Here is a 14,881-nt window from a genome sequence, read left to right on the forward strand (position 1 = left end):
TGATACCATCACAGTTTTCCAGTGATGGAGATGATGAGATTGAAGGGGCATTCTCCCCACACCATTCTTCACCAATAAAGACACTTATTGCTGCCGGACCATTAAGATCATGGTCCTCATATTCTCACGATATACCACCTTAGTATACCCACCCATGAATGGGACCACCCATGCCCTTCCTAGGTCATTGGCCATACTGGAGTCCCTGGAAGTCTTATAGAAGACACCATAGCAGCCACCCCAGTCCACGTAGGGACGACACCAGATCTCCACCTCCACCTTCACAGTCTGTAGTGTTGGAAACACGGGAAGAGCCCATGGTGCAATAGGTAGAGGGCACTGCTCCTGACACCTCGTCAACCAATAACAACTCATCTTCCTCACCAGATGAGGCTATTTTGCCTTCACCACCAACCACAGCAGATGATTTTACTCACTTTCAGGACTTATTCAAAAGAATGGCTAATGAGCTTAAGATCGCTCTGGAGGAAGTGCCGGAAACTCAGCATGAGTTAACTGACATCTTATAGACATCAGCCTCCTCCAAGATAGCATTACCAATCAACGGGACTATCATGGAACCTTCCAAGATGGTGTGGTAAATTCCAGCCACAATACCCCCAACCTGGAAGAGGGCAGACCGAAAATATTACGCTCCCTCCAAGGGATCCAAATTTCTTTTCACACACTCAGCACCCAATTCACTGGTTATGGAAGCGGCCAACCAAAGGAGTAAACAACAACATTTTTGGTGGAGAGTAAGATACTGGACCTATTTGGCCGCAAAGTATACTTTTCGTCTTTGCTACAATTCAGAGTGGCAAATTATGCGGCATTACTTGCCAAATAGAACCACAGGAATTATGGTAAATTTATGGAATTTATTAATGAAATTAATGAGGAAAAGAGACAACAATTCAAAGCTCTGGTTTCTGAAAGGCAGATGATCTCATGCATGGCTCTACAGTCCTCACTGGATGCTGCTGACGTGGCTGCCAGGTCCACCGCTACGGCCTCAGTCATACACTGAGCTTCCTGGTTCAATTCTTCCTCATTACCACGGGAGATACAAAATACTGTTGAAGATCTCCCTTTTGATGGAGAAAAACAGTTTGCAGCCAAAACCAATGAAGTGCTGCACAACATGAAAGATTCATGGGCTACCCTTCAGTCCCTTGGCATCCATACCCCTGCCACAAGAAGGAGACAATACACGTATCAACCGTATGAGTGCCCTAGATACCCGGCATACACACAGCAACATGAAAGGCCATACAAGGAACAACAGCAGCAATGACAGAAACAGAGACCACAACAATGATGCCTTCTACCACTAGCAGTGTCCCAACTGCCTTCCTCAGATAAGGAAATTTGAAGTCTTGCATTCTCTATGTACCGAGGCTATGAGACTCTGGAATTGGTGCATCCAGCACAATATCCATATCTCAGCCTCCTACCTACCCGGATGCCAGAACACCACGGCAGATGAGCTCAGGAGATGTTTTCTCCTCGATCACGAATGGGAGTTAAACAATGCCATCCTAGAAGACATATTCCAAACTTGGGGTTACCTACAAATGGACCTGTTCATGACAGCATGCAACACAAAATGCCCCAAATTCTGCTCCAGATCCAGTCTGGAGAATCGATGGGGGATGCGTTCATGATCGCTTGGAACTCAGACCTTCTATATGCATTCCACTGATACCATTACTATCGAGAGTGGTACTGACGATAAGGACCAAGAGGGCCTCAGTAATCTTAACAGCCTCCACACGGCCGAGACAAGCGTGGTATCTGTACGTAACATGGATGTCTGCACATACCCCAATCACACTCCCTCTACAGACAGACCTATTAACCCAACGGGAGGGCCAACTACAACACCCCAACATGAAGATGCTACATCTCAAGGCATGGCTCCTCCATGGTTCTCTAATGATGAGCTAAATTGCTCTGAGTAGGTCCAGAGAGTGCTGCTACACAGTAGATAACATTCTACACGTAGCACCTATCTCCACAAATGGAGGAGATTTACTACATGGTGTTCCACCAGACAAACCATTGCAGCATTTGCACCTCTTCCAATTATATTGGACTACCTCATGGAACTGAAACAATCCAGTCTTTCCCTCAGCTCAATAAAGTGACACTAGTGTCAAAATTGGTGACACTACAATCTTTGCTCACCGTATCACAAAGCGATTCCTTAAGAGTATCCAAACTTTCTGTCTGGACATGAGACCACCTATGCAACCATGGGACTTAAACTTGGTCCTAACAGCCCTGATGCATAAACTGTTCAAACCTTTAGCAACCTGCTCCCTACTACAACTGTCCGTGAAAGTGGCGTTTCTAATAGCAATCACATCATCTAGACGTGTGGGAGAAATCGGGGTGCTCCTGGCAGACCCACCATATACTATCTTTTTTAAAGATAGAGTCACTTTGCCAACCCATCCCAAATCCTTCCCAAAGTATATTTGTCCTTCACATCAATCAACCAATACAACTACCTACTTTCTTTCCTAAACCACACACCAACACTTTTGAAGCCACAATGCACACCCTTGATGTTAGGAGAGCATTGTCTTTTTACCTCGACAGGACCAAGCCATTTAGAGTCTCACTGAAACTTTTTATCTCTATCACAGCATGCTCTAAGGGTAACTCCATATCCATTCAAAGAATATCTAAATGGATATCCTGATGCATTCACCTATGCTATCATTTAAGAGGCATACAACCTCCAGTGGGAATCAAGATGCACTTTACCAGATCAGTATTGATGGCAGTGGCATTTCTAAACAACGTTCCCCTTATAGACATTTGCAAAGCTGCCCTCTAGGCCTCTGAACACACCTTTGCTAAACATTATGCTGTTATGCAAGGTCCTCAGGTGAATACTTGACTTGGTCAAGTTGTACTATCAACGGCTATTTTACCAACTCCGAAGCCCCTACTCTCTGAGGTCGGCACTGCTCTTCAGTCATCTGGAGTGGAGGACCTACAGGGACATCTCTCTCTCAAAGAGAAGGTTACTCACCTGGTGCAGTAACTGAGGTTCTTCAAGATGAGTGTCCCTCTGGGTGCTCCACTACCCACTCTCCTCCCCTCTACTTCAGAGTTTGGAGCAGGTTCCGGGGTACAGAAGGAACTGAGGAGTCTGGGTCGCGTGCGCTATTGAGGCACCAACAGCATGTGAGGTAGGCACTGCATGCGCGTGACCCATACAGACACTGCTGCAAAACTCTCTAAGCAAAGGCGCAGGACCTTCACCTGGAGTGGAGCACCCACAAGAACATCTCTCGAAGAACCTGTTACTACACAAGGTGAGTAACTTTCTCCTCTCTGGAGCTTCAATTTTAAATCCTCCTTTACTTCTGATATAAATCACTTTCAGCAATAAAAGTGTGGAGGTACCAATTTTGTGTGGTAGGTAGGTAACTTTGGGATTAAAATGAGTGCCTTCCCTTTACATGAGGAACATCTGAGAGGTATAATGCAAAGCATTCTCTGAGTACCATACTGTATATTATACAGTAAAACTAATCCTACATTTACCTAGTAGCTTTGCTCCAAAAGCACTATATAATTTAACCTCCCTCCCCTTCCTTCCCCTTTCCTCCCCTTTCTGGGATGACCGGGTAGTAGGGTGACCAGATCATAGAAATGAAATATCGGGATGCAGGGGTGGAGCCAAAAAGCTGTTTCGCAGGGGCCGGGGAAATTAGCAGGCCCCGGCCGCACCGCGGCTGCTGCCCTCCCCGCGGCCCCAAGCACATGCGGCATGTCCCGCCACCCCGCTGGGAAGGAGCCGCACCTGGAGCGCAGCCGAGCAGGAGAGGCGCGGGGCTCCAGACCCCGGCAGCGGAGGGGGAGAGTGGCTCGGGGCCGCGCGAGCGGGCCATGTAAAGTTTATCGGCTTGGGGGTGACCCCGGCCGGCTCCTCGCCCCTGTAGGGGAAGGAGGGGGCGAAGTCAGGGCGGGGGGAGAGTCCCTCCGGGAGGGCAAAATTGCTTGTTTGTCCAGTGTCCCGACCGCACATGGGTCGGGACGCGGGACAAACAAGCAAATATCGGGACAGTCCCGATAAAATCGGGTCGTCTGGTCACCCTACCGGGTAGGGACTCTGCAATGGAATCCTCATGGAGATTTCCTTTCATAGATTCCCTCTCCTGCAGGTTTGACTGTGGGAGCAGATGATCCAGGCTCTGACAGACAGTTGTCTTAGAAATTATTCTACAGATTCTGACCCAGCTTTTTTACCGTCAAGTGTAAAGTTAACAAACCTCCCAGAGAATGAGGGGGAAACAATAGTGGGAGTAGTCCACTGAAAGGAAACAGGAGGAAGGGAGAGGAGGAGAGGAAGGGAGGCAGAAAATGGGAGGAGGAAATTTAAGGCTGTTATCTTCCAGAAAAACAAAGGAGCTTTGCAAAGCTTGTGATTAATTAGCAAAAAATAATTAAATAGAGAATGAAGGATCATGCACAAAATGAAAGCTTAATCCCTTTTCATATCATGGAAAAAATAATGAATAGGTTAAACATGTGAGGCCTGATTTTCCTCTCACTTTCACATGGAATCAGAATGAGTTTAGTTCATAAACTCTTGGTTTATACTGGTTAAAGAGAACAGAATCAAATCTATAATTATAAAATGCTGCATTTTGGCCAACCAAATACTTGTAGACATGTATTAAAACTATACACAATGTAAGTCAGAAAATGATGTGAAGCAAAAATAAATGTGGGATAGCTGTAGCTTAATTTACAGGAGTTTGCCACAGGAGGGCAGTGCAGGTGCTGTTTTTCCAGAGAAAATTTTGTAAGAGGGAGCTTAGGGCTGGTTTCTGCCCGGATTTAAAGCCCACACAATCTCAGTGAACCCAGTGGGCTGTAAGTCAGGGCAGAATTTGGTCTTTAGCACTCAGTCCTGCAGATAAACACGAGTACTTTCTTGCATAAGTGTTTTCAGGGTCAAGCCCTTAGTTAGGGGAAGAGCCTGGGAAAACAGGAATTTAGAATCTGTCAGATTCGTTGAGAAAAATAAAACATGTTAATTGTTAACTGTGAAAATGACTTGGTCTGTGGTTTTGATGTAAGTAAATGGGTGAGAGTAGGGCCATTCTTTTTCTAAAAGATCTCACATGTTAAAAGATCATTGACAATGATCTTATAAATGCAAAGGGCTAGATCCTCATTTATGGCTGAGGAGCACTTGATGCAGCTGGGCATTGAGAGTGTCCTTTGTACTCACCTGATTCGAGGACTCCTTTGTGTGTCAGTCTTGTTCCCTGGTCCAGCCATGCATCAGTATCAGCTGCCAATGGCCCCAGTGGCTGTGAAAAGAGCTGGGGATTGCTTAGGGAAGCTATGCTATTGTCCTCCAGCCACATCCTCCACATTGTCAGCCATGGTGTGCCAGGTGTAGGAGCTACAATGTCTCTACATTGCTCAAGAATCCACTTGCACGGGGAGATCATCTGGGAGCTGGATCCACCAGATTCAGTGACACTTTGTGCCAGTGCAGCAGGGCAGTGCAGCCAGGTCCAGAGCCCTGTGCAGGATCACCGTGGAGGCCCATTCCTGCAGTCTTTACTCATTCCATACTTAGGCAAAACCCTCACTGATAACAATAATTGGGCCATTGTTGGTCTACAACAGTAATGTAATGCATTTGCCTTATGTCTAATCCTTTTGTTAATATTATTTATTTTTAGATGGAATGATAGCCAAGGCAGCCAAACCATGACATTGAGTCAGCTGGAATCCCTCTTAAAGGAAAAGGTACCGTAGGGGTGGATAGTAACAGAAACTGATTGCTAAACTGGTTATTTACTTTATAAGTTAAGTTCTGGCACTTCATAAATGGTACTGGTACTCTTAGTTCTAGATGTTGCTTGCTTGAATAAAAGGCCGGATTCATTTAAGGGGCTTGATGCTTCACTTTAGTGCATGTTGGGTAATCAGTTAAATTTATGCAAAGTTGGTAAAAAAAAATGCTACCAAGTCAGAACAACAGCATTTTAGGCCCTTCACTTTGCATGAAAGTAAACGGCAACACAAGGGGCAGGCTGTGGAGAATCCAGCCTAAGATCTCTGGCACCATGTTGTATGGATAAAACTCTAGTACCTTCTTCTGATGATTCAGGTAATAATGAAATGGCTAAGTGTAAAATAGATTTTTCTCTGATGGAGTAAAAAATATCCAGCATCAATGTAGTAATCTTTTATTATACTTGGACATCAGTTAAGCCAACCAGAGATCATAGCAAATATTTGCCATGGTGCAGAGCTCACCAGAAGAATGTTCTATGCCCTCTGGAGCATCATGTTTCATGTCCCACGACACCCCAAGATTTTCATGTGAGCAAAAAAGCATCCTAGGACATAACCTCATGCAAATCCTGCTCCCTACACTGTTTGGCACAGGCTTGGCACATAAATTGGGAGGAGACAATAAAATCCTTCCTATTTTACAGCTTCTGTTGCAACCTCCAGGCTGCAGTAGCATCCTCAGCCCCTCAGATATGGTGGACATCTGAATATATCTTTTCTCTTGTCTGAGTAAAATATTAACATATCGCAGAGCTGTTAGGACAGATTGTACCCAAGACAATCTTTCCTCACTGCAGAAAAGCCTATCAATCATAGATGAATATAGTTATTATTAATGTCATAGCTTTTATTCATTTGGCTATATGCAACTAACTGGAGAGTAACATTTACATTTTCATGTTGAGTATGTCATATCACAAAAGAAACAGCTTAGATATCTTCTTATTACAAAATTTATTAATTGAAAATATCCCCCAAAGTCCTAATTAGTGTTCTGGTACACTTAATTTCCCAGGTTCTGTGTTATTTTTTTAAGGACATTCTGAAACAGCGGTGATATGTATATTTAAGTACATTAATAGAAAAGGCTATCAACTTAAAAGTAAGGTTACTGCTACATATATATTAGTATTAGTATATTATATTAGGTTTATATTAGTTAAAAACCCCAAGTATTCCAAACTATGGAAATTAACCAGCGAAATAAATAAATGTTCAGATACACTTCATTCATACAATCTCTTGAATAAATATTCACCTGTAAAATGGCACATTGATTATTCCCAAACCACAATTTACTCTGCTCCTCCAAAATGCCCTTCATCCATCTAACAGGGACATGTTTGTGTTAATTACTGTGATAGTGTGGGAAATTGTGCACACACATTTCTAAAAATTGGGTCTTTAATGCCATTTTTTCTTTATCTGTAAAATAGAGGATAATAATTCTCACCTCACAAGGGTTAGACTCATTCATGCTTGGAAAACACTTTGAGATACTCAGTTGGAAGATTCTATAGAAGTGCAGAGTGTTGTTATAATGAAATACACGCAGCTACAGTGCAAGAGGATGGACTACATGACCCACTTGATGTCCCATCTAGTCCAAGTGATTTTGTGACATAACAGTCACCACTTTTATTTGCCATAAGTAAGCCTTGCCACTTTCATAATCATTCCTAAATATTTAGAAATGCAAAGAAAAGCTAGGAAAAGATTTGGAATATTTCAAATGCAAGATCAAAGCTATGAAGCTAGATCTGAACATGGGATTCTTTTCTTTGTAGCCACTTGCAATAACAGTTTCCCAATAGGCCAGTATCAGAAGAGTTGGTGAAAACTTGACTATGGGAGGGAAGTAATACCATATGCGGAGAATGGCCATTACATTCTGGATTTTTTGTGGCACATCCTAAATACAGTACTCAGCACAAGAAGCTGGCCAGATGCTAAGTAGATGTATATAAAGATGAAGAAAATGAATCATCTCTGTCTACTTAGTGAGTGGCTTAAGAGCCAATCAGAAGAAGTTAAGACAGCCCAGTGGCTGGAGTAGCCTGTGCAGTCCTTTCTGCGCTCCCCTCACTGTGGGAAGGGGAAGACTAGAGGGTTTGTATAGCAGAAGATCTTCTGGTCCTTCCCCTCCCCTGCCCACTCCATGCACTGTCTGCATACTACTGCACTGGATGCTCCAGCAGAGCAAGGCTCTGTGTCCCATAGGGGTGCTCACCCCCTGTACCCAAATCCTGAGAATACAGAGAGTCAAAGCACTGCACAAAGGGAAAGGGGTCCCTTTGCACAATGGAAGTTCACTGGGTTTGCTGCTAAGAGAGCCTCCATAGCCTCAGAGTCAGGGGCAGGATTTTCTCCTTGATTACTTATCCAAAAGCACAAAAAAGCAAGGAAGGAAATATTGATTCAAACAGTGAAGTATCTCCAAACATTAAAAAAAAAGTTAGATTCAGGTAAGACTGGCCACCTGAAACAGCTTTCAACAAAAGCAGCAAAAATATTCACCTGAGGAGCTTGCGGCAGCAACGAAGAAAAAGAAGAGAACCAACCACTAGAAAAAGCAAATTTATAAGAAGGCTTGTGAGAGTACAATGATGGCTCCATAATGCACTTATGCATCAGGGTTTACATTTAGGGATTTCACTTCTAGCTGTTGTATGGAGATGTTTGTGCATAAGTATTCATACTAACTAATCCTTAGTTTTGGACCTAAACTGCTAGTGTCTCTAAAGGTAAGCAACATACTGAGCCTGATTTACACTAAGCTGCCTTTACACCCCAGTAAAGTGTGGTGGTGTAAAGAGGCCTTAAAGTGCGCATAAATATATTACACTAATTTTAAGGTCCCTCTGAATTGCTAGAATGTATAAAGGGCTTTATACATGAGAATTAGGCCCAGTATCTCTTCCTCACTCCCCACTTTCCTGCTTCCCTTCCCCCCCAAATTTTTGATTTTATGTTTATGAGGCTCTGAAAATAGTCTAATTCTTTTCTATCTGGTTTGGCCTATCTCTACCAGCTGGTAAATAGGAAATGTTCACCGTAGGAAGCCAATACTCTGCAGAGTGTAAACAGATGGAATCAATATAAAGTGACAAGTTAGACTGTGCTACTGAGAATACAGAGCCAAAACTAAGAGCATAACAGTCACGATACTTATTTTGTTCCAATTCATTTGGTACTGAATAGCACTTCATATATGCACAGCTGTGTCCTTCCGTTTTTTACTTTCTTTCTTCTGGTTTGATGATGACAATTTCAAAGAAAAACTTTAATTAAAGATTTTACACAAAATGGCCCGAAGTAGAATATAGGGAAAATGAGCATTGATGTGTTTATTGCATGAGGAATATTTTTTCATGCATTTATTTTTCCTTTTTTTTTTTTAAACAAAGCAAAAAAAAAAAGTGTGCATGAAATGTGCTGGATTGATAGCCTTGCAGGCTGAAGTTTTCTGTTTGTCTACAGCACAGGCACCAGATTGAGCTCTGGGTGTGAAAGCTTGCTCACCCTGCCCTTCCTATATACCTGGTACCCTGCTCTGGAGAGGCTACCCTGTAGGGATGAGAAGGTGGTTCATTCTCCAAGCCCATTCCAGGGTAGAATGTGAGAATTTCTGCATGTGTGTGCAGGCTGAGGGAAAGAGGATGCCAGGAGCCCGGATTGCTTCAGTCCAGCAATGGTAGCCTCCCCAGCAGGGCTGTGGAAATGGAAAGGTTATGGCCTTTCTCCCTTTCTTGCCCTGTATAGATCAGCAGACTTTGCCTTGTGTGGAGGAAAGCACATCTTGCACCCTGTAAAAGTATGATGCACAAGCTGTGCTTCTCTGGGAACTGCTGCAGAGGCAGTGTGCTTCCAAGTTATCCCTGCTGCAGACTGTGACAAAGGCACAACTGACTTCTCAGTCTTTTGCCACCAAGAATGACAACGTGATGGTGGGATTTTTGACGCGTTTTCACTAAAATGAGAGAGGCAGAATGTTCTGCTGGTTTGAATAGTGGGCTGGCAGTCAGGAGACCTGGATTTAAATCCCAGTCCTGCCATCGACTCATTCCTCAGCGTATAGTTTTGTAGAATGAACAGTTGCCACCCTTACATTTTTGCCATTTTTACTTCAGATAAATAGTTCAGTACTTGCAGTACTCTCTACATTACTAGGGAGTCTGCTATGAAGAGGAGCAGCAACTGTTAGTTCTTCTTTGAGTGCTGTCCCTGTGGGTGCTCCACTCTAGGTGACGGTGCGTCCCGGCGCTGTCGATCGGAGATTTTCGGTAGCAGTGCCTGGTTGGGGCGCACGCACCCAGATGGTATCTCCCATCTAGTTGGAATCTTCCTGAGTGCATGCGCCCCACACCCTCCTCAGTTCCTTCTCAACCGTCCTCGGCTGAAGACGGGACTCAGAGCAGTGCTGCCTTCTCTTCCCTGGTATCTATAGGAAACAGTAACAAAGAACATAGAAATAATTATTAATTACTTCCCAGTTGTTTCCCTTCCTTTAGTATAGTTACATAGTTAGTTACTTAGTTAAAAAAAATCACTTCAGACTTGTCTCTCACTGAGACACTCTCCCCTGCCATTTCTAATTTACAATGCTAGGGGCTTCAGGATTCAAGAGGTGTGTTTTCTGGCAGGACTCCATACCAAGGTTGGATGGGCACTCACATTGTGTGAAGTGCCTCGCGGAAGCCTACATCCCCGCAAAGTGCCTCCACTGTATGAGCCTCGAGTCAAGGTCTCGGCACGACAGAGACCTGCGGCTTAAAATGCTTCTCATGGAAAAATCCCTGCAGCCGCTTTCAGAGATGGGGAAAGTTAAACCCACTCCCACATCCTCCCCAGCCAGATCGGAACCGGTGGGGAGCATTGCTTCACCCTCCCTGGAGCGGAGGCAAGAAGCAGAGCAGTCTCATAGGAGAGACTCTAGCAAGGGTAAGGGGTCTCCTGCGAGATCCCTACCCTCTGTGCTGACAGTGCCAAAGGTAGGCGCCTCAGCCCCGGATCACGCCTCAACAATGGCTCCCACAGACCGTAGAGGCGGAAATTCAACCTCCCGGACACAGAAGGATTCCGCGGCACCAAGCACCTCAGCGCTAAAAACAGCCGCGAAGCCGGCTGCGCGCTCTGCCCCGGTGCCGACAAGGATGTCAGCACCGCAAGCCTCAGGGCTAAAAATAGCCGTGAAACCGGCTGCGCGCTCTGCCCCAGTGCCTACAAGGACGTCGGCACCGCAAGCCTCAGCGCTAAAAATAGCCGTGGAGCCGGCTATGCGCTCTGCCCTGGTGCCGACAAAGCCGTCGGCACCGCAAGCCTCAGGGCGGAAGAAGAAGAAGAAGAACGAAAAAAAAAAAAAGCCGCGGTTCCGACCGCGTGCTCTGCCCCGGTGCCAGGAAGAATGTCGGCACCGAGCCTGCCTTCCGCCCCTGCACCAGCAGCAGACCCCCTGCAGGGCACCTCCAACCGACCCACTGCACCGCTCACACTTTCACTTTCGCTTCTTAACATGACACAGCGCACTCCCACCACCTGAACTGGCTACCTTCACTGAGAGCGAACCTGATCTACAACAGCAAGCAGAGTTCTCTGCACCTCCCTCTCCTCCCCCACTGGAGCCTTTTCCACCTCAGCCTAAGGTCCGCAGCCAGCAGCCTCAGTTTCCCTACTTCGCTCCCTATAAATGAGGCACTCTTGGAACCAGCTGACGCTCTCTGCAAACTCCAGCTTCTTTATTACCAACCTGCAGAAAAGCCGAACGTAGATACTATGTTCCTGCTAAGGACGCTGACTTCCTATTTTCTCACAACTGAACTCTTTCATTATCGGTGCAGTTGCACAAAGAACGAAACAGCCACAATATCAGTCCACCCCGCAAGACAAGGACCTTAAACGCCTTGACGTCTTGTGTCGCAAGGTTTATACATCCTCCACTCTACAATTCTGGATCGCAAACTACCTTGCACTCCTTGCCAGGCATGACTTTGATAACTACAATAAACTTTTGAATTTGCCTCTTACATTCCAGAGGACAGGACAGCGGGCTTAAATCAATTCTAAGTGAGTGCCAATTGATTTCCAGAACAGCCCTACAAGCCTCTTTAGACACGACAGACACAGCAGCCCGTACAACTGCACTGGCTGTGGTTATGCACAGATCTTCATGGCTTTCTGCATCTGGCATCCCTAAAGACCTGCAGAACAAAGTGGAGGACCTCCTCTTTGATAAATATAAACTGTTTTCTTTAAAAAAAAAAAAAAAAAACCTGATGAACTACTTCATACAATGAAAGATTCTAGAGCGACACTGCGCACCCTGGGCATTCACCCATCTCTTCCCAGGGGTCAACGATACCAACCCTACCAAAGACTACATACACAACAATCTTATCGGCCTCAACCCAAACCTTACCACATAAATAGGAATCGCGCTAGACCCCCTAAGCGCAGACAAAATCAAGCTCAAGCAACCACTTCCCATCCATCTGGGAATAAACAACAATTTTAAAATGTTGGTCCAGGGTCTATGCGACCACTCCTTGATTCCACAGCCTATTTGCCCATTTCGCCACCGCCTCCAGTTTCCAACATGCCTGTCAGCAAATTACACAGGACCGCTGAGTCCTCGAGATAGTTCAGTCCGGTTACTCTAGTCCATTCATATCCTATCCTCCTCCCCTTCCCCGTCCCTCTTCAGGGACCCCCCTCACGAGCACCTGTTTCGCGCAGAAGTGGCTCACCTTCTACAGCAAGGCGCAGTGGAGCCTGTGCCAATGCAACATCCAGGGAAAGATTTCTACTCCCATTACTTCCTGACCCAGAAAAAGACTGGGGGCTGGAGCTTATACTAGACTTACGCCAACTGAACAAATTCGCGAGGATACAAAAATTCAAAATGGTCACACTGGCCACATTAATTCCTGCACTGGATCAAGGGGACTGGTTTACAGCCCTTGACCCACAGTACGTCTCTTTTCATATATCAATTCATCCAGCTCACAGACGCTTTCTAAGCTTCACAATCGGTCACGACCATTTCCAATACGGAGTTCTTCCTTTCGGCCTCTCCACAGCGCCGGGAGTTTTTTCCTAAACTCTAGCTGTGCTCGTGGCTCACCTCCACAAACACGGGGTCACGCTGTTCTCCTACCTGGACGATTGCCTCATCAAGGGCAACTCCTATGGCGAGACACTCCAAGCTACTCTTTCACTATCGCCCTCTTTCACAGCCTAGGCCTCCAAATAAACGCCCAAAAATCCATCCTGACACCTACACAACAGATTGAGTTCCTCGGAGCTCATCTCAACTCAATCCAGAGCAGAGCCTTGCTCTCATATCACAGATTCCTCGCTATCACGCAGCTCAAACGCATGCTCTCTATTCATCCAAGGACACAGGCAAGACTCTGCCTACAGCTCCTTGGTCATATGGCAGCCACCACCTTCATAGTTCAGTACGCCAGGCTGCACATGAGATGTCTTCAGGGCTGGCTCAATTCCAATTTCAAACCCAACAGACACACCTTAGGGATGAATTGAACGTTCAAGCTTCCCTACAGTGGTGGACAAGACCAGAGAACCTCTGCACTAAGGTTTCCTTCCAGAACTGATCCCCAGCACTCGTGCTCACCACGGACGCTTCCCTAATTGGTTGTGGAGCGCATTTAGGGGGACACAGGGCACAAGGCCAGTGGTCTGCATCAGAGTCGCACCTACACATAAATCTCTTATTGCTCAGAGCTCTGAGACAAGCATGCCTTCATTTTCTTCCCCTCATAAAGAGCAAATACCTGCGAGTCTTAACAGACAACATAGCATGTATGTACTACATCAACAGACAAGGGGGAGCACGCTCACATTCTCTTTGCATGGAAGCCATCTGCCTATGGAATTGGTGTATATAACGTCAAATACAGATCACTGCTTCCTACCTGCCAGACTGCCACAACACTACCGCCGACGCACTCGGCAGGCACTTCTCGACGGAACATGAATGGGAACTGCACCCCACAATACTTCAACAGCTCTTCTCCCTCTGGGGCACCCCGTCAGTAGACCTCTCTTCCATAACCCAGAACCGAAAATGTCCCCAGTTTTGCTCCAGAGTGGGACTCAGAACTGCATCCCCAGGAGACGCATTCCTCATCCCATGGAACAGCTCTCTCCTGTACGCCTTCCACCAATCCCTCTGCTACACAGGGTTCTTCGGAAGATTGTGGACCACAAGGACCGGGTCATACTTATTGCCCCGGCTTGGCTGAGACAGACGTGGTATCCCTACCTAATCTGCATGTCCTCCCGTCACCCACGGGCTCTCCCCAACAGGCCAGATCTCCTTTTCCAGAACAATAGACTGGCTCTTTACCCTGAGCTCCTCAAGCTCCACCTCACAGCGTGGTTCCTTCATGGTTCCAAACCCATGAACTAGCCTGATCTGAGCAAGTCCGATATGTCTTCCTGCACAGTAGGAAAGACTCCACTCATAAAACCTACCTGCAGAAGTGGAAGCGTTTCGCCCTCTGGTGCTCTCGTAATCACTTAGTGCCCAATATGGTGACCCTCCCTATCATTCTAGACTACCTCTTGGAACTAAAACAAGACGGACATTCGCTCAGCTCCACCAAAGTGCACCTGGTGGCACTTACCACCTTCCATGACCTCTTAGCAGGTTATTCACTCTTTACTCACCCAACCATAAAACGATTTCTCACAGGCCTGCAAAACCTCTACCCTGAAATTCACCCAATAGCTGCTTCATGGAATCTTAACCTCGTTCTACACGCTCTCATGAAACCTCCATTCGAGCCCTTGGCTACCTCCTCTCATCTCCATATGTCCATGAAGGTGGCTTTCTTAGTTGCCATAACATCGGCAAGGAGAGTAGGTGAAATGAGTGCCCTGATGGCCCACTCTCCCTACACAATCTTCTCCAAAGACAAAGTCACTTTGAGACCACATCCTAAATTTCTTCCTAAAGTGGTATCTACCTTCCACCTCAACCAACCTATATACTTACCTACTTTCTATCCCGAACCTC

The 14,881-nt window shown here is 45.9% G+C and overlaps 1 protein-coding gene across 11 annotated transcripts in view; it reads left to right on the plus strand.

The window, feature by feature from the left end:
- Positions 1–14,881, plus strand: part of EFCAB6 (EF-hand calcium binding domain 6) — a 171,592-nt gene that overhangs the window by 22,903 nt on the left and 133,808 nt on the right. For all 11 annotated transcript variants that reach the window (XM_039512058.1, XM_039512059.1, XM_039512061.1 and 8 more), the window contains one exon: positions 5,724–5,790. In XM_039512058.1, coding sequence (XP_039367992.1) covers positions 5,724–5,790 — 67 coding nt within the window. The remainder of the gene's footprint in view (positions 1–5,723; positions 5,791–14,881) is intronic.

The sequence above is a fragment of the Mauremys reevesii genome, linkage group 1, assembly GCF_016161935.1.
Source record: "Mauremys reevesii isolate NIE-2019 linkage group 1, ASM1616193v1, whole genome shotgun sequence".
In the NCBI taxonomy this organism is placed as follows: Eukaryota; Metazoa; Chordata; order Testudines; family Geoemydidae; genus Mauremys; species Mauremys reevesii.